Source organism: Corvus kubaryi, unplaced genomic scaffold (assembly GCF_017639235.1).
Source record: "Corvus kubaryi isolate FWS band 111438036 unplaced genomic scaffold, C.kubaryi_AGA036_p1.0 74, whole genome shotgun sequence".
In the NCBI taxonomy this organism is placed as follows: domain Eukaryota; kingdom Metazoa; phylum Chordata; class Aves; order Passeriformes; family Corvidae; genus Corvus; species Corvus kubaryi.
The window spans coordinates 11,161,805-11,186,764 of NW_024582061.1; the positions used below are offsets into that span (position 1 = coordinate 11,161,805).

A 24,960-nucleotide genomic window follows, 5' to 3' on the forward strand; every position below is an offset into this window, starting at 1 on the left:
GAGGGCGTTCGCCCCGCGTTGGCCGAGGCGGGGGCAGCCGTTCCCCTCCGGCCAAGCCGCTGTTGGGCGTCGGCTTCTTCCGCCGCTGCCCCCGGCTCGGCTCAGCCCCGCCCCGAGCGGCGGCGGCCCCTTGACCCCGGTGTCGTCCGTCGTGGTGGTGCGGGCATGGTCGCGCCCTGGGTGCTGCCCGCGCCCCTCAGCCCGGCGCAGCTGAAGCGCCTGGAGCAACACCGCTACAGCGCGGCCGGGCGCTCGCTGCTGGAGCCATGGCTGCAGCCCTACTGGGGCTGGCTGGTGGAGCAGGTCCCGCGGGGGCTGGCGCCCAACGCCATCACCATGGGCGGCCTCCTGCTGAACTGCCTGACGGCGCTGCCGCTCATCGCCTGCTGCCCCAGCGCCACCGAGCAGGTACCGCCCGACACGGCCGCCGCCCCCCGCTGGAGCCGCACTGAGCCGGGCGCGGGGGCCGCCGCTCGGCCCCGCTGGTGCGTGCTGGCAGTGCCGGGGGCTGGGGGGCCGTGCCCGGCGCGGGGCCGTGCCTTGTCACTTTGGGCTCCACCGCAGCGACGCGCGTGGCCCGTCCCTTGGCAGGGAGGGCTAAGGCAGCGCTGCGGGATTGTCCTGAGAAATCAGAGGAGCGGTGACGCGCGGCTCACCCTTTGGGGCAGCAGGGGTAGAGCTGGAGATGGGTGTTAGGGTCTGAATGCCCAAATGCTGTAGGGATCACGTGGAAGGACGAGGTTCAGCGGACGAGCTCTGGCCCTTCACTGCCCAAAGAGCCCCGTGGGGCCGGGGCTTTGGTGTGGTGGGCACCTGGCCTGCACTGCACGCTGTGGTGCAGAGGGCACAGCCGGGCTCACCTGGTGCGTGGCACTCCCGCCTACCCCACGGAGCAGCCTGCATTCCATGTGCGTGCCTCTGCGCGGGCAGCTGGCTGGGAAGGGAATGGAGCCCTCCTCAGGAGCGCGGCTGTCACCCAGGGGCCGTGGAGGTAGAAACAGCAGCTGCTCATGATGGAGGGTGCGGGATGTGCCCAGGAGCAGGGCAGGGCTGGCCACGAAACGTGCCTGATCCACTTGGGCATCGCTTAGGTCAGAGCTGCGGCTGGGTTGTGTAGCAGATGTGTTAGCTGGCAGTAGCTCCAATGTTTCCAATGTCCTTGGGTGGGAAGCAGTGAAGTGCTTTAACTTCTGGAGGGAAAACAGGCTTGTTAACGTGGGCTGGGGCTGCTCTCGGGCTGCTCTCACTTGAACTGCAGTGCCTACAGTTTCTCACACAATTTCAGGACCTCTATGCGAGCTTGCCAGCCTGTTGCACGTTTCCCGCTGCAGAGTCTTTATGGTAGTCAGGGTAGGAAATACCAGGGAAAAATTGCTTTATGTGGGTAAAATCCCTTAAAAGGTGGCAGTTGTTTTTCTTGTGTTCTGGTGGGCTTAAATCCTAACAGCAGAGGTTGGCAGTTGGTTGGGACTTTTTTAATACCATAGATTTACCCTGGTGAGTGTTCCTGTCAGAAGAACATTATCTTTTTCTCTAGTTGCTTTGCACTTCGTGTTCACAGAGATGTTTGTGGCAGGCATATCAGGAAACTTATCCAAATCGAAATTAACTTTGGGGTTTGGTCTCACCCTAATCATCCCCCTGATATACATCACCAGGTAGAGGCACTCCGGTGTTGCAGGCAGTAGGAGGAGAGAGGACAGAGATGATAGTGAATGGCTGGAAACTACAGATGGTAATCTATTAGCACTTTCAGAATTAAAATGCCTGTAGACTGCTACCTTTAGCTTAGTTTTGTGATAAAAAGATCAGTCATGTACTAGCTATGTGTCTGACTGCTCATTTTAGCTTTTTCTCTTTGCTATGCAAAACTAAAAGCAGAAAGTAAGTTATTTTTCCCTTGAGGACTCTTGTACAAAAAGAAAAAAGTTGTTTTGCAGAGATCCAGGGAATTATTCCTTCCAGGAAAACTTAGGTTGGGTTTTAGGAACTTTTCTGTTTGGACTTTTTAAATTTTTTTTTTTTTAAATTGTGGAAGCTGGGTTTTATAAGAACCTATAGTTTGGACTATACTTTCTTGTTCAGATACCAGTCTATCCTTTATAAATATGCAGTGTGAAGCCAGCCTCATCTTGTTGTTTTGTTTGTTGCCTCTGCTCTGTGAGAATAGTCCTGATTTTCTCTTGCTGCATCACTTAGAAGCATCATTCTCTCTCCTACTTGCTTAATGACTCAGCTTGTCTTCTGCCTGAGGTAAGGTCATGTTTCTGGACAGCTTTTTGAAAAAGCTAAAGCTGTTGCAACACTTAATAGGTGCTGCATGCGCTGTTGTAATACCGATTTCATAGTTTTGAAATACCTATTTCATAGTTTTGACTTGGATTTATAGGCTGGAAAGGGTAGGTGGAGCTGAAAATTATGTTCAAGATGACTGAAATCACAGACTGAGCTAATACCATAGTGCACTTCAACAGCACCTCTTTCCACCATGAACATGTCTTGATTAGCTGATGGACAAAGAAGAACTTGTCATATTCTCTTGGATAGGGTAGGAGCACCTGGAGACTTGGATAAAATAACAAGCAGGTTTGGGTTTTGGTGGGTTTTTTGGTTTGGTTTTTTTTTGAGTTGGTTTATGTGGTTGTTTTTTATTCCTTAACCAGTCTTAAGTGGGCCATTTTGGTTAAGCCTTTATTGAAAACACAAAACAAGTAAGACTGGTCACTGAAATCCCTTGGAGAGTAGCTGCTAACAGATGCTTAGAAAAGAGATCTTTCTCCAGTATCCCTTCCAGCTGCCAAAGACTGTGGTTTAGCAGTTTCTTTGCAAGGGATTCTACTTGGGTTACTTGCTAGAAAGTAACTGTTGGATCTGCCTGTTCCCCACAGACACTTTCCACCTGATGATTTTGCCATTTGAATGAGTTGTTTCGAACCAATTCGTATTTTCAGCTTCCATTATGTCCTATTGCAGTGATTTCCACAATTTCATACTGCTCATTGCCAACCCCAGTGCAATTCATGTTTCAACCCACAAAATGCTCTCTTGTTCTCCTAACATGGAGCCATTGTTTCCCTATACGCTGTTCTTTTTATCTTCATCAGTATCAGTAGCCGCTAAAAGCCAGTTTGTTCCTGACTAGCACCGGATGTTTTGGAATGATAAAATATTGTCTATTTCAGTAATGTCTCCTGGCCTAGTAGGAACATGGTTGATATCACTGTCTGCTGCAAATGCATGTTTCAACAGAAGCCTTCTTTTTTAGAGGTAAGCCCTTAGCAGGTTGCACCCCTCAGGCATTGTTGTGACTACAATCCATGTGGGTACATTTTTGTTGAGGTTTGTCCAGTTTCCTACTCTCTGTAACTTAGGACAGCAGTCTGTAAAAATAATATACAGGTATGGTGGTGGAGAGAGCACCACCTGCACGTTTCATGTTTATGGAGTGCTGAAATGGCATTTTCACCGTGGTTGCAGCCTGGGTTGTGTTTTTTTCTTTTTCCTTTTTTTTTTTTTTTTTTGACACTTCTTAGGAATTTTTTAGGAATTAAAACTCTTGCTGACATTAACTAAGAGTAGTGTGTATTTGCTGCATTAAAGAGCAAAAGAAGCACTTTCTGGGTGAAGATTTCTATTTTATCCCCACTATAGGACAGTGAATTGTTTTGCTCTACTGCCAGCAGGCTTCTCTGAAGCAGCTCCAGTCAATTCCTTAGGCTTTGCAGGGGAATCTTGCATACCCCTCTGCAGTTTGGGGACGAGCAGGAAGAAAAGTGACTGAACATATTTTTTAAAGGGAGAAGGAAACTTTGATGCTCTGCATTGGTGGTGGCTTGTGGAGGGGTCTAGCTTTGGTAATCCTTCAAGATCTCTAAAATCGTAGAATAGCTGGGTGGAAGAGACTTTAAAGGCCATCCTGTCCAGCCTCCTTGCTATCATCAACTAAATTGGGTTGCTCAGAGTCCTGTCCAGTCTCACCTTGAATGTTTCCAGAGGTGGGGCATCTATTACCTCTCTGGGCAACCTGTGCCGGTGTTTCATGACTCTCATCGTCAAAAAAGAAATCTTCCTTCTATTTAGTCTAAATCTGCTCTCTTCTATAAAGTCATAGACTTGTAGAATGGTTTGAGAAGCTAGAATTTTAGACAGAAGCGCACATTAACCGTAATTATTACATTGTACTGAATTGTAACTATTTGAAAAATAGTCTTGTACCATTTACAGCATGATCTAAGCAAATATCTGGGAGCAGAGGAAGACAGGAAGAGAAAAGTGTGGATCACAGATTTGCTGTTTGGGCAGTGATAGGAAAAGGGGGCAGGGGCCCAAGGGTTCTCCTGCAGTAAGCCAAGGGAAGGAAGGGAGGCTTGTGATGGCTAGCTCTGTGGAATTGTTCAAGAAATGGTGTAGTGAGTTTATAAAAGGGTGTCATACCTTGCTGAAATGTGCTGTTCAGAAAACCATGCATCTACTGAGGCTGTGAAAAACGAGGTTCACTCTTTGTAAAATTTTAAGGAAAGTTTAATAAAAGGGACAATTAGGAGACAACAGCAAAAAGGGTCTTACGGCCGGGTGCTTCGGCAGAGATCCAAAGGCACACCTTTATATCCAAAAGATCGGCTTTAAAAGTACATCGCTTACTTCGTCTTCATCATCATCATGCATAATTCATGAATTCTTTGGAGTTGCTGAGTATCATCTTATCAGTCTTTTCTTTTTCCTTGGTTCCATTCTGTCTGGTTTCAGGTTCTTTTCTTCTGATAAGATTTTCCAGGAATGTGAAGACCCCCCCCATGCTTCCCAAACTGACCACCCAAACTACAGACATTCTACAGCATTACATTACAGAACCTGGGCAAAGCTTTTCTAATATTAAGGAACATGAAAAAAACCAACACCACAATACATTCATAACAATTATGTAACATGCGAAAAGCCAATACCACAGTACATTTATAACAGAGAGCAAAAAGCAGGGGAGGGTCTCAGTGACTTCACCTGGCTCTACTATCAGTAGTTTGGAGGGAGAGGAACATTGGTGAGATGCTGTCTCTGCCTCTCTCTCTCTTTTTAAAAAACTTAAAAAACAACAGCAAACCCAAGCAAACAGCTGAATTGCCTTTAAAAGGAAAGAGGCCTGTCAGAGGGCAATAATGAGGGGAAGATACTGACAGGTATCATATTATGTAAACAGCAGGGGCACAGCTGAGCTGTGTGGGAGAGAGAGTAGAGAAGTAGAAAAGACGTTGAACTGGAGCAGGTGGTATGAACAGGGATGTGTGTGGGAGGGGAGAGTGTGAAGGAAAAAGCATCACCTGACTTGGGAGAGAAGTGTGGAGCACTGAGTGGAGTGGGAAATTCAGCCAAAACCCACGAGTGAGGAACAGAGCGATCAGTTGTGAATGGGAGAAGGAGGTTATTTGGCATGAAGTAAGAAGGTCCAGGAATCCTGACACAGAAGGATGGGAACTCTTTTCGACAGGGCTTGTTGGAGAGACAAGGGCGCTAAAGGAATGCAGAGAGTCTTTGGTATGCATGAAATGCACTTGGACTATGGTACAATTATTTGATTATTATTTTTATTTTTTCATCCATGCTGTCTTCCCTGCTCTAGTTCAGGTTTGAACAGCCCCTTCCCTTATCCTGCTATTAGTATAATTGCACACAGTGCTTTGTGCTGAAGTGTGGGAAATGATCCATGTTCAGGGGGAAGAAGAGGGGGAAGTCCAGTCTAAATGTCTCCCTCTATTCTGGATCTGATCCAGAGAGGGGCCATGTAAACTAGGGCAAAACTATTAGCCATGGATTGAGGAAGTGAGATTATGGCTAAACGTGATGAGTAATTAAGGGAAACTGAATCTTTAAATACTGCAAAAGCTTGGCCTGTTGAACTTTCCAGACTTGAGAGCTTTGCTTGAAACAAGTTCTAAAGGATTTCCCTGACACATGTAGTCTTTTGTAACTGTCCATGCTCTTTTGTGGGGCGGAATCATGGGAGGAGAAGAATGCCTGCTGTTCAACCCCCATTTTTTCCTGAAGGAGAGGCATGTCACACATACCTGTCAAACACTACATGTATATGGCTTTGTTTTGACATGCTCTGGGTCAGTAGATGACCAGTTCTACTGTATCAAATCTGTGTGTGACAGGATTGTGGGACTGTATTATCTTCAGACATCGTTTTGAATTGAAGCAGAGAAGCATCCCCCTCTCCCTCCCTGCCTCCTTCCCCCCAGGTTTCTATTCTCTTGTAGTTCCATGGGAGCAGCATCTAGCTCTGGCCAAATAATGCACTTGCTTAGGCAGGATATAACTTTGGGCAGAGATAATAAACACCTCATCAGTGAAAAGCTGATGATTATTGGGAGCCTCCTGACCTTTCTGCTCAGCCATGTCAGCATTCTCAGATGCTCCCACTTCTCTAATTTGAAAACTACTTGGGTCCAGCGTGGGAAGCCATCAGGGGACATCCCTGAATGGACAGCCAGGCATGTGAGAAGGCAAAGGAGACAGCAACAGGAGCTGTATTGAGAGGGAAGATAGCAGAGAAAATTCCTGATTATTAGGAACCTTTGGTGATTTGGAAAACTCTGTTTTTACCAATTAAAACATTAGAACATTCATTTAATCTGCTAAATGATAGTTGATCACAAGTGAATTTTAGTTCTTACCACTTTGGGTTAGATTTGGACTGACGGCCTAGGGATGAAATGCTCCAGATAGTGTTTCTAAGCTCTCTGACATATGTTGCTCTTACTAGGATCTTTCTCCTTTCTCTTTAACTGTGGGGATGCTAATACATCTGCTACAGCTGCTAATGGATACAGATACACTTACTGGGAGGCAGATGAAAATGCTCACCCTTCCTCCAGATCAGCAAGGGGCCGAGTGCTTTAGTTTTGGAACTAGAGGGACTGTTGCTTTGATTTGTCCCAGTAGGAGCTAATGCTAACAGACTTGGATCAGCCTGAATGATCATACCTGTACTATAACTTGCAACTGGACAAAAGCTACTGCTTTGTCAAAAAGACCTAATAGGAAAAGTTTGAGTTAAAGCTGATGTATTTGTTTATTTTTGCATATATTGTGTTACACTTGCTTTGCGAGAAGCTAAATGTAGATCTCAAGCTATCTTTTCATAATGAATAGAAGTATGTCGCAGTAAGGACACCTCATAAAACTCTGCAGGTGATCTTTGTGGCACTTCACAGAAATATTAATGGTAAAATTTGCAATGTCTTTCAAATAAATTGGCAATGTCTTTTCCTGACAGTGAAACTAGTGATTTCTCATGGCATTTCTGCTTATAGGTCTGGAGCTGCTGTGTTTGAGATTCTGTGTTATTCTCCACATAACAAAGTTATTCTGAAAGCCAGTGTATACTCTATGGTGACTTTAGTGTGTGGATTGTATCACAACTAAAATTATCTTAGCTTCAACAATGTCCTAACTGTGCTTTTACATTCTGAAGTACCCAAGCAATGACTGACAGCCCTCTGTTTTTGAAGGGTGGAGAGAAAGAGGAGGTAGCTGCAGCCCCTCTGCACTATGTGGGACCAAGTGAGACCTTATGCCAGGAGAGACCCTTGAGTTCTCTGTGCCTCCATGGAGCTTTTGGTGATCCACAGTCCTGGGCTAGCCACAGTCATCTCCTGTTCTCCACAAGCTTTATCCTTTCCCCTTCATTAGAGGAGTGAAACTTTTTCAAAAGATGGCTAAAAATTCCCTCCCTGCTTTAACCCCATGCCCCAAGACAAGATTCCTTTGTGTAACTAGACACTAAATGGGAGAAGGCGGCTAAGTAACTCAACTAATTCCATCAGTAAACATCAAACATGTATTGCTGTCTTCACTTGACCTAAATTTCTATAGTGTGATCTTTGCAGGAATTATCAAATACCAGTATATTAAATGTCCATTGGAGTATCTCTTCATCCTCTTTTCCCTGTTTAAGACTTCCTACATGATCTGTGATAACAATTTTTCTTGGTTTCCTTGGATTAAGGCAGAAGACAGCTTTGCCAGTTTTGAAGAATGTTTTAAGTTTTCTAGATTTTCATGTGCATACAAATCCAGACCTTGCACCTAAAGCTGGAGTTCCTGATTCTTTGACTGTCTTTTCCTTCAAAGCTGGGTGAAGCAGCCAACTATTTGACTTTGATAGCAGTGTATCAGCTAGACTGGAATATGTGAGGAATTCTTAAATAACAGCAAAAATGCTATTCAGAACTGGACCTTCCTTAAGCATGTTGCTTCTTTGTGTGTTTTGTGACCAGTCTAACTGGACATGTAACTTTCTAGCTCAGAACAATGATGACAAGACATCAGAATGTCTGGAGGAGCAGCTTGCCTCGGCTGCATTCTTACTGCTGCCTTTGAATGGACAGATGACTGCCATTTTCCCTTCTTCCCCAGCAGCGACACTGCGTTTAGTTGAGTGTGGACAAATCTCAGCACACTGAGATCTGATCTGGTGGCTAAATCTGCTTAATAGCCTTTACTGGGCTTAGGAAATACATGTACACATGTTGATCAATTCGTGTCGCAGGAGGGGAGTTGCAGAAATGTAGCAGCGCCAGAGCAGCTGTCCCTGAGCGGGGAGTGGGAAAGGATTCAGCTCTGTGGCTGTCTGGCTGTTCCCTTGTTTAACCTGCAAGTTGTATTTCCAGCATTTTTACCTGATTTTGACTCTGTTTTCGTGAACAGTGCTTCTAAATACTAAAGGTACCTCTGGAAAGTACATGAGGCAAAAATGTTGCCTGTGCTTTGTTCCAAAGGTGTTTTAAATAATTTTTAACAAAACCTACTTCCTAGACAAAGCCATAAGGACTGTGCATATGAAAACAGTGCTTTTGAAAGGAATGTCTGCAGAACAGTTCCCTTGAAGCTAAGAGTGGTGTTAGTGTAACAGCTTGGTTTGAAACTGATGGTGTGTATTAAGTAGATGGTTTCTTCTTCATATTTAGTGAATTTCTTAATTTTTTAAGTCCTGTCCCAAGTGCCTCGGTAGTCAATTTTGTGTGTTGGAAAAAATATTTTTCCCTAAAGGCTGAAGCCTTTAGTAAAATACTTAATGGGTTTTTATGTTGTAAATCTGAGCAAATCATTCAAGCACCTCTCAAACTGCTGAGAGCTTAATAAGTGCCTTGCTACTACTTTCTTTTTTAAAGATGATTTTTATTTTTATAACATTTTTCAGCACAAAGAATGCAAATAATTATAGCAATACTGTGGGTTTAAGGTAGAAAAGTAAATCAGTTGATGCAGAAGAGGGGCTAAAGTTTTGGGATTGCTTTTGTTTAAATAATTAGAAGGACCTGTGTTCCACTGGTGTATCTGGAGGAGTTCATTACAGTAGTTACTACAATTCGTGTAGAAATTAGTGCAAAGTGTTTGGTTTGTCCATTAATTAAGTAAAAAAAAGCACAGTATAGTACAGTTTTGTGGTGAACATTATTTTATCCTTTATGAAACAGATTATTAGCTGAGAAATTGGGAACTACTTGGTGATCTTTTCTACGAATCTCTTTCAGGCACCTTTTTGGGCATACATCCTGGGTGCAATAGGACTTTTTATCTACCAGTCTCTGGATGCCATTGATGGGAAGCAAGCCAGAAGAACAAACAGTAGTTCTCCTCTAGGAGAACTCTTTGATCATGGTTGCGACTCTATTTCCACAGGTAGCCTTAACCTACTGTCACCCATCCTAGTTTATAAAAGTTACCTCTTTTCAAGACGAGCTGATTAGTCACAGATTTGTTGAAGTTGTAAAGGACCTCTGGAGATCATCTAGTCCAAACTCCTGCTTGGAACAGGGTCTTTTAGAGTAACTTTACTATCTCCTGACCTTTGCATCCCTGGCCAGTAACAGGGGGGATATTTCAGAAGTTCCTTTGTCAAATGTTGGGTAAGATGTATTCTGCTCCTACTTAACTGTGCATCTTCACATACTCCACTTTAGGAGTAAGGTGCCAAAGTATCGGTTTGGTAATAGGGTAGCCTGGCACGTAGGAGAAGGGTAATTTATATTCCTGAGAAGAACTAGTTTTTAAAAAGTTGTAAGTCCTTAAAAAGTAAGCCTTGCTCAGTTTCACTTTCTGTATTTTGCTGCTGTTGGTGCCAATGCGCCTGTAGTTTTGTAAAGCTCAATGGCTGAAACAGTTGCCCTGGGAATTGGTAGCTTCTTTATGCCTCGGTTCCCAGAGAAGTGCAGATGCCAGTCTCCCTGAGCTTGGCTCTTCAGCTGAAGTTGTCAGTGTCGCGAAGAACACGAGATGACAAGGCTGGTAAGAGGGAGAACAACCACTGTAGGCTAGAGGGTGGGGCCCTGTCTTGGCAGGGAAGGAATGCTGTGTTTTGGTCTCTCCTGCCAGGACTGTCCTTGAGGGTCAGCTACTCCATGAAGTATCAGTCATAGCATTACGTTGTTAGAGTGATGTAAAATGTCCTGTGTTTTAGTTTATTTTTTTAAATTTCTCTTAACTTCAAGCCAAGAGGCTATATGACTAACATGTTCATTTCTGCTTTTCAGTATTTGTTGTCCTTGGATCCTGCATAGCAATCCGACTAGGAACAAATCCTGACTGGTTGTTTTTCTGTTGTTTTGTGGGACTTTTCATGTTCTATTCTGCTCACTGGCAGACATATGTATCAGGCATACTAAGGTTTGGAAAGTAAGTAGGTATCTTTAGAAGTACATATGCCTTAATGTCTGAGACTGCTAGCTCCTTGATTTCAGTTTCTTCTTGGTTTACTCCCTGCTTTCTCTTTCTCTCACCTTCTTTCTCATCTCCCTACCAATCTAGCAATCTTGTGTTTTACCTGACAAGCACTTGAAACCCTGAGTAATAATGAGAACTTTTTCTTTTAGCAGCTGATTTTAGCTCTATATGCTTTGTTTGCATGCATTTGGCACTTTAGTCTGCAGATTTGTTGTCAGAGCCCATACAGGCACCATGCAGGCTCAGGCCAGAGAGGTCTTGTTTACATTGCAGACAAGTGCCCTGTGTAGGAGTAGGGACAGAGCAAGCTGGGTACCTCCCTTTTAATCTTCCAGCCACAGAACAGTTTCAGCCTCAGGGAACTCTAAACCACATGCATTTTAGAGAAATTCCCCTGCTAATGGGTTTCCCTGTCATTGATATCTTCAGTCTTCCTTGGAATGAACTCTCTGCACCCATTGCATCCTCAAGGAGTTCCACATATCGTCTGGCAATGCTTGAAAAATTACCCCACATATATATGAGGGCCTTTCGTTTAATCTGGCTCATACTGGCTTCGATGTCCTTGAGGTTTTGTGTTTTGTGTTAGGTCACAGTTCTAGAGACTGCTGTGGTGCTGCTCATGACTTGATAGAAATTTTATCTGTTTCACTGCAGCATAGGAGGAGAAGTCATGAAATTCATGTAGAAAATAATAATTTCAATTTAACTGCTAATAGGGTGGGGATTGCTGCACTCTCCTGTAGCTGTGGTGGTGCCTGGCCACAGCCTTTTGCTGTTTTTAAGCAATGAGCTTCACTTTAGTATAATTACTTCTGAGAAGAGGAAAAGGTCAGAGACTTCTGTGACAGCAAAACTGGAAATAAGTTTTGGCTGTCTTTCTACTAATCCCAGTCCCTTGCTAAGTCACCTGTTCATAGTCCTACTTAGCTCTGTCCTGTTAGAAGCACCTTAGCAAATCTGCGCATCCCCAGGCACACAGGCTGGTGACCAGCTGTCCCTGCACACGGCATCAAATGCAGGCTGTCTCTGAGCTCTTTTTGATTTGCTGGTAATGCATTTTACCACACAAACTATAATTCTTCTGCCTGCCTGAACATCCTAATCTTTTTAATAAACTATAAACAAAAATAGGTGCTTTACAGTGATGGCTGAAATTGGATACTTTCTGTCCATGACAGTAGGCTGCTCTGAAGGGAGCTGGACTAGACCATGAGCTCTGGCATTTTGCAGACATGGCTGCTTTTCTGTGCCTTTTATTCTTGCGTAAAGCATGAGAATGATTTCCCCACATCAGGAAGTCACTGGGACTCCTTTACTACATAAAGATTTTGTTAAAAACTTGGTGACTTCTACTTAAACATAATGATAGTGCATAGTACAAACAGTTCAGAGTGGCCTAATGTTCCATGGTTACTGTTTTAAGTTAAATAGACACAACTTTTCTCCAAGGTAACTTATTTCTGTCCAGTGAAAACAGGTCACAGTTTTTTTCAAGGCTCCCAATTTTGTTTTTCTTAAGCATAGAGGTTTGAAGAAGGCATTAGTATAGTGCTCTAAATATCATGGTAGATAAGAAGATGGATGGAGGTTTTTACTGATGCTGTTCCTCAGTTAGCAGCACTAGATTTTAGAAATAAATCACAAATGAGAGATTCCTAGTGCTGATGGGCAGGAAGGATCAGAGAGCTGAATAATGTGACACTGTCAGATTGTAGAATACTGCAGTGTCTGAGTAAAGTCTTTGGACTCTGATTTGGGCTCTGTTGCCACCAACAGTCTGAGCCTCTGTAAAATTAAGTATTAAACTTTGGCACATGATTCAGCGTCAAGTTTGAGCCTCCTCCCACCCCCAGCAGCAACAATGGCAATGCAGATTAGAAATCCAAGTGTTAATAGTGCAGAGTGCAACCTCTGAACACTTGCACTTGGGTGCTTTTGCATGAGGTAACCGGCAAGTTCAGCAACGGCTGGGTGGATGTAACACTTCATCCCTGGCAGAGAGGGAAGAGCTCACTCCCAGCTCCACTGTCATTTGACTCAAGCCACTTCATCAAATGGGCAGAAGATGAAAAGCCTGCACTAGACTGACAAGCTGGACTGGTTCACCTGACAGACTGATGAGCAGATAAAGCTGAGGGAATACAACACCTTAGGAAGGACTCCCCATTCTCATGGTTTTAAGAGGCAATGAGCATGTCAGCTTATCATCTAACTGGAGTTTAAAGTCTGGATCCTCTAAGAGTCAGACTATGATGAAATTTGGCATATTTTATCGCCATCTTTCTGATGAAAGAAGAGAGTGTAATGTTACTGAGATTATCAAGTTCAGATAAATGTTTTCCATTACCCAGGAGTTGATTGCTATCTCCTTTTAAAAATCCACTGTTTCCTGTACAGACAGGTCATGTGCTAAGCAAGTAGCAATACACATTGACTTTGGTCATAATACCTTAAAACAGCAAATTTATTCCAACTGCTAAAAGAAATCTGGAACCTTCATTTTCACTGTTTGCTGGTAACTTTAGTATGAACATAAGGTACCTGTCTCAAAACTTTTGTTACCATAAAAGGTACCTTTGATATGCACTTTCTTTGGTTATTATTTTTAATTATTGATTTTAAAGCTTAAAAAGTATTGATTTTTTTTTTTTTCTTGAGCCTTGGTTTCATGAGAGGTTTCATCAATTAAATACAACAATAAAGAGTTGTCTGTCTTGTCTGAGAACAAAAAAAGGTGAAATACAGAGTCTGGACTTCATAAGGCATACAAGGCCACCTTTTCCAAAGCACCTTTTATGGAGGAAAGCAAGATAGCAGTTATGTCTTCAGAAATAAGGCAAATGCTCAGCTATCCACTGACTCAGTCCTCCCTTGTTTTGCAGGCTGTATCTGTCAAGTTTTCATGATGCAAGGCTTAAAGAAATCCCTTCTTTCCCAGCCTGCTCTTTATAGTCTCTGCTTTTATATGCTGTGCTTTTAATGGAAACGCTTGATTGCATTTACTGTGAGCTTGCCTTAAGCTTTGATTTGATTCTTACACATCAACAAGTCTGTAAATTCATACAGAATTTTCAAATAGTTAACAATGTATTAATTAAATATTCCCCTTATTAAAATTATATGTAGCTTGCTCCAGAAAAGGAGTATAGCTTTAATTTTAGCTGGAGATGTGTGCCTCCATATAGAGTAGCTTTCTCAGCCAAGGAAAGTAATATTCTATATATATTTATATCATTTGAAGTACAGTTACTGGGGTTTTATTCCCCGCTCTCTCCACACACACTTTATACTTACAGCAAGAAGGCTTTTAACTAAATCTCTTTCTTTTTCCCCTTCATAGAATTGATGTAACTGAAGTTCAGATCGCCATAACAATGTTGCTCTTGATATCTGCCTATGGAGGAGCAGCGATATGGGACTATAAGGTGAGTGTGTTAAGTGCTCAGAGTTCCTGTTGAGTATTTTTGTAAGTGTCCACAGTTCTGTGGTATTTGAAGCTGCCCTGTACAAGTACCATCAACACCTACTAGTTGTGTAACGTTGTTTTAGCCTATTGTATGAGTGCTGGTTATCTTGATGTTGTAGTTTACTTAGATTACTCCCTATGCACAAATTTGTACCTACCTAGAGGAAAAAAGACCCCATCTGCCACATACAAACTTTTGATCTGGCACCAATACTCCACACATACTTAAGCTTTAGCAAATAATTTTTGTTCTGGTTTTCTAAATTTTGTATATTTTATTGCAAGACATACATTACTGTTCAGTTAAACTATTTATCTTAAAATTTAAGGATGAAGTGCTTCAATCTAATGAAATCATGGGATGAAACCAGGGGGTTTTGGTTAAGTTATCCGTATTTGTGTCGATGCAGATGTACTGATTTTTAAGAATTATGCCACAGCCACATAAATGTAAATACTTATATTTAAAGAATTTTTTTCTTTCACAAAACTTTTTGATATCTGACTTCTGATCTTTAAAGATGCACTCTAGTGGACAGCATCAAAAGTATATTAGACTAACATCATCAACCTTTCTACGGTCTTTATGCAGAAATTTATAGTTCTGACTGGTCATAGTGCAAAGAACTGAGACTTTTCCATACTATTGATAACCAATAGAAATTAACCCAAATATAAATCACCAAGAAATGAAAACTAATTCAAAAGTTTACTAAACAATTAAGGAATGTTTAGCTAAACTTTGCTTCCTTTTCCCAGCCTGTAAGATGCTTTTTTTTTTCTATTTTCAAAAAGCTTGTTTTCATTTTGGAAAATAAAGCAGGTGCATTAAACTTAAATTATGATTGATTTTTCCCTCACTATTAAAATCTATTGTAGTTATGCTGTATCTCAAAACATTGTATATTCAAAAATATAGTCAACAGTTTCAATTTATTACTACTTCTTTTTCCTAATCCTCTGCTGCCTTTGGAAGTTTCCTTGAAACTGCAATTGATTCCAAAAGGTAACTGTTCAATTAAAATTTGTATCTGGAGACTATTCATGATAGTCTCGTGATACGCAAAGATACAGCACACAAATAACGTACCAAAACACACAGCTGGCCGATGGTGTTTGTGTTTCCTGTGGTTCAGCGTTGTTTCATCCAGAGAAATAGAAGGAAGTATCCCTCTTCCTGCTCCCGTACCATGGTGATGGCAGTAGTCTGTGTCAAGTTTTTGCTTACGTAGTGAAAATATTTGAAGAACATATTAAGGAGGAACAGAGTAAGATGTAGCTGAATTTCAAGAACAGAATTTAAGTACTCCGAAGTGGAGTTTAAACATAACAAAAGATACTTACTGTGTTCTTAGTAAGGAAACAAATTTTAAACACTGTTGTCCTGAGCTTGTTCCCAGGAAAGTGACAATTCAAATAAGACGTTTGTTTAGTAGGTAAGAGTGGCTTCTTTAATCACTTCTTGAAAAAGGTGTTGTGTGCTTAACTTTTAATATTCTTCTCTTGTTTTGTTATTGTTTGTTTTTTCTTTTTTTTGTTTTGGTTTGGTTTCTTTTGTGTTCTGCTAAGGTCCCTTTGCTGGGCTTAGAACTGAAGTTCTTTGCAGTTATTGGCATCCTGTGTGGAACAGCACTTTCTTTTCTCAATTACTTCCGTGTCATCTTTGGTGGAGGGGTTGGAAAGAATGGATCTACAATAGCAGTAAGTTGCTCTAAAAATCAAAATGAGGTTTGAATAATTTATGCCCATTATTTATTGCATTTCAGATAGTCCATAAGGGTTTTATTTGTTTAAGCATTTAAGCAGACAGGCATGAAAGTGTTAGATGGCTAGAGCAAAGACTTCATTATCTACCTTCCCTCTGCCTGTTACTGGATTTCTTCTGTCACAGGAACGGCAATGAATTTTCTTACAAAATTGCTTAGTGGTCACTGCAAAGGGTACTAAGAGCAGTGGGATAATGCTACTGGACTTTGCCAAGTTTTGACAACTCCGGTTTTGTTTAATGGGATTTGCAATATATATAAAATCTGGACTTTACTGTGTAACTGAAACTTAAGACAAATTTTCTGTCCCTTTTTATTTTAGGGAACAAGTGTTCTTTCACCAGGCCTGCACATTGGACTGCTTATCACATTGGCCATTATGATTTATAAAAAGTCTACAACTCAGCTGTTTGAAAAACATTCTTGCCTGTATGTCTTGACATTTGGGTTTGTGAATGCCAAAATTTCACAGAAGCTGGTAGTAAGTCAATCCTAAACTTCCTAAAACTAAACTGGTTCTTGGCTTAACTCCTACTGGATCAGGGGGCACCATTTTCCTATTTTTCTTTGCCACTGTATTACCATATTTATTGGGATCAAGATACTGAACTAGACTCGGGGTCCTACAGAGAGATTATATGTAACACTGATGCAAACACATAATTGCTGTTGAATGTACTGGTTAGAACTTCCAGTTTTGTTTAGCTTACTCCTAGAAATGCACTTACTGTCTGTCTTTAACGTCCTAGCTGTGGTCTCTTAAGCCGTACTAACAGTGCTGTAAATTCTGATTTAATTATCTGAAATAAGAATTTGCTTTGATCATTAAAATGAAGAGATAAACGTGTCTTTTTTGCCTTTATCTTTTTTATAAATACTCAATGGATTAAAAAAACCAAACTGCCTTACTACATACTTGCTACCATCAGTAATCTAGCCAGATGATATTTTTTTCTCCAAGGATGACATTTTTCAAACACTAGAACACTAGAAAATAGGTATTCTACAGACTTTCTTACTAAACAGTGAGAACAAGTGTTGCCACTTAAGCAAAAGTCTGCTTCCTAGTTAGCTTTTGGCTAGAGAAAGCCAAAATTTTCAAGTTAGACTTGAAAACAGTATTTCAAGTGGATAGTATTTGTTTTCAGTAATATACTTGCGTAGTCTTACCCTTTGAATACAGTGCTGGAAAACTAGAGTGGGGAACCCCTGCAGATAGCTGAAATGCACAGGTATAAATGCAATTTCCAAGAGAACATTGCTGGGCAAGGATGTGATGCCTGTTTGCTGGTAGTTACACCAATCTTGCAGGGATGCACTTTTTAATTTTTTTTTTTTTTTTTAAACATAGGTGGCTCACATGACAAAAAGTGAAATTTGTCTTCAGGACTCTGCATTTATTGGACCAGGACTTCTGTTTTTGGACCAATACTTCAACAGTTTCATTGATGAATATATTGTTCTGTGGATAGCATTGGTAAGTGTTTTATACTTTTTGTTTTGACCATACTTAAAGGAACAGATTGAGAATTGTCCCTGTCATTCTGCTCTGCCATTTCTAACTTGCTCACATGTCAGCTGTCATTGTGGAGGGAGTGCCAGGGTACCATGTAAACATGTTTTTGGGAGCTGATGGGCTTGCTTTCCTTGGAACAGAGATGTGAAAGCAATTTCAGGAGAGATTTGTAAATTTATGCTTTAGTCCATGTGGGTTTTTTAAAGTTGTTCTGTGAACTGCAGATGAACCTTTTTTTATCAGATCTTTTAAGTGTTTAGTGCTGTTAGGATGTTGAGGTGTTGTGACGGTTTTGTTTGTAATTCTAAACTAGACCACTTTGTAGCTGTGTGTTAAAATGATTGCTACACTTGTGACTTGGATAAATTCTCATTAAAGTATAGCATATTTGTAGTAGGGACAATTGAAAAAAAAAAAGGATTTTTTTTAACCTGTTCTGTTTTGTTCTTTTGAAGTTCATATCCTTGTTTGATATGCTGAGATATGCCAGTGGCGTGTGCCTACAGATTGCTTCTCATCTTCATATACATGTCTTCAGAATTTCATCTCATCGAGCTCCTGAGCAGGTTCAAAACCATAATGACTGATTAAAATAGGTCAAGGACAAGAGAAGAAGCAGTTAGGGGAATGTTGAATGAAGCAGCCTCTCTGTTTTTGGGAAGACAGATACAGCTTTTGAAGAAAACAGTATTATGAGAAAGTTCACTGTATTTGAGACATTACCAGATGTTAGAATTAGTAGATACAAAGTTCTGCAGATGCTGTTGTATCAATACTTTTGAACCAGTATGTATTTCTCTGTGTTTCAGACCACAAATACTACATTTGAAAATGTTGCCATTTCCTGTTAGGTAACTTTAATTCTGTACTTCTGGTGAATGTAGAATGCAATCCAAGGTGCTACCAACTAGAATTTGAAGAGGAATTTCACATTTCCCTAACCCAAGTGTCTAATCTTGTAGCATTAATTTCTAAAGTTTTGTTGGAATTGCTCTGAAGTGGTTGTCAGACATACCAATGAATTCAGTTCTGCATTGTTAAGACTGGTAAAATGAGGGCAGCCATGAGATAAAAATCACTCAATCTCCTGGTACTTCTAAGGCACAAGCTGTTGGATCAGTCGATAAAGGAGGTACAGCTCAGGAAAATTTTCTTCTACTTCAAAGTACTGCTATGAGTGCCTTTAGACTTCTTGCATTCTCTAGTATCTAAGTACATAACCTACTGCTACTACATAAAACTTTAGGTTGTACTTTCTTTCAAGGCCAGTTTCTGGTTTTGTAGTCATAATAAGGTTAGTCTCATTGCACTTCATCCTCTAGACTACAGGTAGCTATGTAAGGAGAGGACTCACTTAGGCACCCTAACTTGTATCTGTAAGACTATGGAAGCAAATGACAAAGTTCACTGATAAACTTCAATGTCTGTAGCTCCAGCACTGCAGCCCGCCCTTCTGTATTTCCGTGTGTGGTGTTTTTGCTATCGCTGTGTTCATTTACCTTACAATTGGTCCCACTGTACTTTATCCAAGCAAAAGAGCACAAAACTGAACCTTAAAGTAAAACTCTCCAGGAATGCAGGCCCAATATCAGCTTCTCTCTTCCTTTAAGAACAGACCCACTGGGTAGCATGTCTAACAACAGGGCTGTTGCCATTAGAGAAAAGCTGAATCAAAGTAGTTTGTTATCTGCATGAAAAAATTATTACTTGCACACAAACCCTATAAGCTTAAGCTCCTTCAAAGAGGTACTACTTGAATATGATTTATGTAAAAAGCTGTTGAATGTAAGTGTGCATTACTACTTCCAGTTGCTGATATGTACCTGAGCTCCAAGTTCATGGTCCTTCCTGAACTGTCCAATAAAGAATGCCATGGTTTGTGTTAAAAATACTACCACTGCAGCTTCGTACCTGCTTATTAATTCAAAAATACTTTCTGAGGCATTCAAGGGACTTTTAAAGTGGTGTATTGTCTGCTATTCTGGAGGGAATAAAGTAGCATCCACTACCCTCCTACCTAAGAAGAATAAAATAACTTTTTTGAGGGATAACTGTAGCAGTTACTGCCAGAGGACTACAACTCAAAGTAACTAATATCAGTTCAGAGTGAATTCTACTACTCCTGCTTGAGGCTGGAAATGACACAGCATCTGCACATGAATTTAGCCTGAACCCAGGCCACGGTCAAATAGAAAAGAAGATGGTAATGGCCATTTTAGTTTGGCTGAATTACTGTAAGCAAATTAACCACCTGATGAAAAGACACAGGCAATGTCTTTAGAGTTAGATGAGTGGGCTCTCCACAATGGTCAAAACTGTGTCATGGCATAGTCGGTAGAAGTAATTTTAAGGATATGATTGAGGTATATGGATGATAGGAAACTAATGCAGAAATCACTTGGAAAACCAGAACCATGACTCAGTACTAACAAATAAAACCAGAACCAGGAGGCAATGCTAACAAATAAGCTCCTATTGAAGATCCGAAGCAGAGCCTGTCTTTCATAAGAAAGCAACTCTTTCATAGCCTCATGTAATTGTCCTTAGAGGGCTGAGACTCAGTAGTTACAAATCAGCATTGTTATTGGTTACCCATAAGAGGCCCGTATTACCTCATGCATCACTGTAGCAGTGTAACTTCCATGTTTGCTCCTGTTCTGAATCTTAGCAGAGGCAGAACAAGTTTAATCCATGCTGGTTACTTGTTCAACATCAGTTACAAGCTAACAGCTGAAGTTTCTGCAAGTTAGCCATCACTAATCTGGCTTCCAAACCTGGAGAACCACCATCAAATGACTTGACTCTGAACTAAAAAATGCTAGTAAGCTGAGAAGAAGAATATGGTTTTGAAACACATTGTTATGAAAACATCACATTTGTGTGTGTGGGCGTGTGGATGGATTTTGTTTTATCTACTGTCGTATTAAATGAAAGCATTAAATATGTTGGCAACTACTTAATTTGTAAAAGTGGACATTCCAGTGTAATGGTTTTCTGTAAAAACAAACTGCATGCACACTAAGCCAATTGTTTCATTTATACTTACTTACTGTAACGAGATACATAAAAGATAAATGCTTTATCCTTAAAACTCTGGCCTCCCTAAATTGCTAGTCATTTGGGATTGCAAAAAGTAATATTCCATCTCAAAGGCTTGTAATAGCCTGTACTAAATAAATGAGGTAGATTTCTTCTAGCAGTGGTTCTACAAAAAGTATATACCCCAAAATGCATAATGTTTGTTTATTGTTACTTGAGCTGATACCTTAAGCTCATCATTTAACTAAAAAGACCCTGTTTTCTGGAAAAATTACAGCAGTTTATAAATCCCTTACTAATAGAAAGATAGTACAATGCCTAGACTAACAAAAGAGTTAACAAACTTACTTTAATTTACCATCATACACATCATTAAACAATTCTATCTGAGCTGTGTCATACCCTGTGAATTTTTATAACTGCTAATATATCAGCAGACTAAGTGTTGAAACTGTGAAAATCTGCAGCTTGTTAGAAATGCTTCTATTTGCATAATGTACCTAAAGGCCTCAAGTTATGATGTAAAATCTGGGTAATGCATATTTCATAAATTGTAACAAGGGGAAGAATTAAGCATTAGAAAAAGTGAAACAATTTAAACAGTCCAATGCTATTGAAAGTGGATATGAAATAGTTAAAAATTAATTGGACAGACAGTGAATGGTTTGGGGTCCATACTGCCCCCCAGTAATAAAAGTTTACTAAGATATGTTCTTACAACATTAACAGACAAGATTAGAACAATCCAGGAAAGCGTTTAATAAGAACCTTGAAACATTTAAATCTTAACATCCAAATCTCAACATCCTTCTAATGCCTGTACTTGTATCATGTTACTTAGGTACAAGTTGCTCCTCCACTGAGCCATCAGAATAACATGGACTGAAGAGACTTGCGAACAGTTGCCATCTCCTGCTGTTGCTGTCACAAGAAAAGGAGATAATGCTGAACAAATGCTGTATCAATATGATTCCTTTGAATTAAATGAATGTCAAATGACTTTTAATAGAATGTTCTATTTTTGCATTTAACTAACTTCATAGATCTGATACTTACAGTGTCCATCATAATCTTCTTCTGCAACATAGCCATTTCCTTGCGAAGTTCATTTTGGGCACCAGCCAGAAGATTTTCATTGCTCTTCTCCAGCTCTTCCATGCTCTGAAGTTAAGGATAACTTTAATTCAGAACTCCTCAGTGTCAAGGGGTTAATTTAAAACAAGCAGACAACCCAATCATTATTCATACTACAATTTAATTTTTACAGTGATCACTGATAATTGATGAGTTTGTCACAAACTTGGCAGAGGAATCATACAGGACTTCATGCTCCAGTCTATATTCCTATTTAAACAATATGTACCCTGAGAAAAAAATAGAACTCTCCTGTCAGCCTCTGTGAGGTCTCAGCTACTTATTCTGCATTTCAATTAAGAGTAGTACAAGAGGAGATTGAACAGACATCTGTCAGGAATGGCAGGGGTTCAGTATTATGACAACCTTGCAGGACTTGAAGTGAGGAGTATAAACCCCAGTACATTTCTTTGCACACTTCTCCCCAAATAAGCCAAATAAAACTCCCTGGTTATCTTCCCTTTTTGTACATAAAATTACACCTACCTCTGTGCATGTGTCTAGTTAGCATTTTCCTTTATTTGTATTAAGCTTATTTAAGGCTTGACTTCTACTGTTTGATCTTCTTTGAGGAGAAAAATCAAAGTAATACTTGACCTTCTGTTCAGTTTTTCCTCTTTGATTAAGACATTTTTGACATTTTGGAACTGCTATTATTTATTAATGCTTCTGTAATAGATTCTGTATATTCTGACTATTTTAAACTAAGAGTTTCACGATTTCAGATTTATTTTTCTCAACTACCAGACTTGGAAAAAAACCAAACCAAACACCAAGCTTATCATAACTAACTGAAATTTCAAAATCAGCTAGGAAATTACTTGAACAGAAATTAAGGTTTGTCAGAAACTGATGGACTTGAATCTGCCCTGTATGCTGGGGGCCATGTAGCTGGTGAGGCCACACCTGGAGTGCTGGGTCCAGTTCAGACTCCCCAGTACAAGAGCGACACGGATACAGAGGATAGAGCCCAAAAAAGGGTCCTGAAGATGATTAAGGCACAGAAGATTTTCTCTTGTGAGGAAGGCTTTTAACTAAAAAGTAAAATTTTTGTTTGGTTGTACTCAAACCAAGTTTTTTGCTTGCTGTCTAGTGTGTTAGTTACTTTGTTAAAGAAATACCAAACAAAACACTGAATTAATGCAGCTTTCTTAAGTGGTATGATAAGGATCAGCTGCCTTCCAAGAAAAAGATTTACCTTTAGGAATTGCTCGTAGAGTTGCTTAATGGTTTTCAGTCTCTGACTTTGAACTATTCGTGCCTGTTGAAAAACTTTTTGTTGCTGGCGAAGCATATTCTGAAGCAGAAGCGAAAGAAAAACATAATTGCATCAGTTGTTAACCAGAGTGCTTGGACAGCACACCAGTGTCATTTTTCAGAATCAGAAATTCTGCCTTCACTGGAAATCTGTGCCTTGTAATGTCGATCTCTGCCTGGAGAGTTACCCTTGCTTTTATTAATGAAAATAAGACTGAAGACTGGATTAAGCCCCAAGTCACCTCCTGAGGTCTCTTGCAACCTGAATTATCCCTGTAAAATCCCATGAGGATTCCTATCCCCCACAGTTTCTTAGGGTATCCCAGAGGAATGTGCTACTTAGGGAAAAGCAAAACTTGCAAATATGTTGGAAGTACAAACACAGCAACATCACATGATTACATTCCATTGGGTAGCTCCTATCCCCTTTCAGTGATCAAATTCTCCTACATTTATTATATACAGGCATACTTTTAAGCAATGTGTGCTAAAAGAAAACTACTTTCTTTTATTCCTTTGTTCCCAGACCCAAAGACTATGGATGGACAGAAACAGCACACATCTTTCTTCTCCTTGAATGGTCTAGGCTTTTCTCAAGGCATATGCTGGCCTAGGGCATTACTTAACAGTGTTTATAAACTTGCAATAAAACTTATAAATGCACCCCTCTTCCCAAAACTTCAACAATCATATATTTATGTTTAAACTACATAAAGTGTTTTCATATTTCTTGAATGTCTTAACAATATTCCCTCCTTGTGAAAATACAGTGAAACTTGTGCCATGCTGGAAACTCACTGCTAGTTTTTCTTCCTGCTCTTCTGCTTTTTGCACATCTACATCCCATTGCTGAAATAAAGTCAGGAACTGCTGGGAGAACTCATGATTGAGCTTCTGCCTATAAACAGATACCATCTGTAAGTACGACAAATGCTACAGGGAAAGCATTTAATAAATAAATCTTTAGCTACAAGGAAAGCTAAGGTTCAACACATGCATGGAATAGAATAAAAGCTGGCATAAAGAAATAGGCTATTTTGACATCTGACCCTATTTGAATACTGTATGTTTTGAAAAACTGAACACACACTGAGTGGATGTGGAATATATCTATAAAGAGACAGCACTCCCATAAAATACTGGTTAAAAAGAAATGCTGGTTAAAAAGACACTTCCTAACAGTGTCAGGTTTTCTGAGATTTACTGTGGTTTTCTAACCCAATTACAGATGTTTGCTTTAACACAAGCTGTTTATATTGCAAAACTGATTAGCTCATTTCTTAAAATTTTGTCCATACAAGTTTCAAATACATATAAATGTAGAACAATTCCAAGGCAGTTACAAGTATTGCTGACTTCTAGTTTTCAGCTGTCTCATTTTTCAGTTTGCTCTACTTCTAGTATCAGATGTAGTAGTTAAATATGCCTTAAGAGGCGAGAGGAATGTTAAGCAAGGTGGAAATTATTTTCTTTCTTAACCAGAATGGTATTAAAGTTTTACTGAACATTTTTTAGTTTTCACCTAGAAACAGAAAAGTCCAAAGTGGAAACCCCCCCCCACATTGTTTTAAAAGACAAAAATAACATCAAAGGTCACTTTCTGTAAAGATAAAAGGCCAGCTCTTTAACATACGTTGGTGTCAGAGTTCCAAATCTTAAATTTCTCTGTTCAAAAGAGAATGTTCTAAATTATTCCTGTCAGATTAACAAAGTGAACACAACTGGAGGCAGCAAAGGCCTTGAGCAGATATTTAACATTAGATGCAGTACTTGCTATTTAACTGCAAGAGGACAGAGCAACTATCCATTCTGTGACAGAAGGGAATCTAGTTCACAGGCTTGAAAACCAAGAGTAAATGTCACCTTTGCTCCTGCTGCGTTTTCCAAACATGTTCAATCTTCTGGTTACTGGTTTTGAGTGAGGCTTTTGTATACATTTCTAATCGTTTCCTCTTAGCTAAGAGAGCCTTGTTGATGTCAGCTGAAAGTCAAAGAATATTTAGAAATTAAGCATACTGGATACATTGTGCCATGTATTAAAAATGCTGATGAGTTAC

At 40.3% G+C, this 24,960-nt stretch overlaps 2 protein-coding genes across 6 annotated transcripts in view; one reads left to right on the top strand and one right to left on the bottom strand.

Annotated features, from left to right (window-relative positions):
* Window positions 1–21,518, top strand: CHPT1 (choline phosphotransferase 1). 2 transcript variants are annotated; one of them, XM_042050400.1, is made up of 9 exons: window positions 2–408; window positions 9,534–9,681; window positions 10,533–10,674; window positions 14,066–14,150; window positions 15,761–15,892; window positions 16,280–16,438; window positions 17,309–17,434; window positions 17,929–18,039; window positions 21,354–21,518. In XM_042050400.1, the coding sequence occupies exons 1-9, from the start codon at window positions 166–168 to the stop codon at window positions 21,396–21,398; spliced, it is 1,191 nt and encodes a 396-aa protein (XP_041906334.1). In that variant the 5' UTR covers window positions 2–165; the 3' UTR covers window positions 21,399–21,518. The 2 variants fall into 2 exon arrangements, with proteins under 2 accessions (XP_041906335.1, XP_041906334.1); XM_042050401.1 differs by lacking the exon at window positions 17,929–18,039 and having other exon boundaries at window positions 1–408.
* SYCP3 (synaptonemal complex protein 3) overlaps window positions 21,170–24,960 on the bottom strand; it is a 9,636-nt gene continuing 5,845 nt past the window's right edge. For 2 of the 4 annotated variants that reach the window (XM_042050403.1, XM_042050404.1), the window contains 3 exons: window positions 24,767–24,884; window positions 23,702–23,801; window positions 21,583–22,943 (listed from right to left, as the gene is read on the bottom strand). In XM_042050403.1, coding sequence (XP_041906337.1) covers window positions 22,677–22,943; window positions 23,702–23,801; window positions 24,767–24,884 — 485 coding nt within the window. In that variant the 3' untranslated portion in view covers window positions 21,583–22,676. Of the gene's footprint in view, window positions 21,434–21,568; window positions 22,944–23,701; window positions 23,802–24,766; window positions 24,885–24,960 lie in introns of those variants that run through there. The other 2 variants (XM_042050405.1, XM_042050406.1) reach the window with 2 other exon arrangements.

What these genes read in the sequence shown, in the direction of transcription:
- CHPT1 (XM_042050400.1), top strand. Translation starts at nt 166, where the DNA reads ATGGTCGCGCCCTGGGTGCTGCCCGCGCCCCTCAGCCCGGCGCAGCTG. An exon ending in GGCATACTAAGGTTTGGAAA is followed by an intron (nt 10,675 to 14,065) that starts GTAAGTAGGTAT and finishes TCCCCTTCATAG; the next exon opens with AATTGATGTAACTGAAGTTC. An exon ending in TTGTTCTGTGGATAGCATTG is followed by an intron (nt 17,435 to 17,928) that starts GTAAGTGTTTTA and finishes GTTCTTTTGAAG; the next exon opens with TTCATATCCTTGTTTGATAT.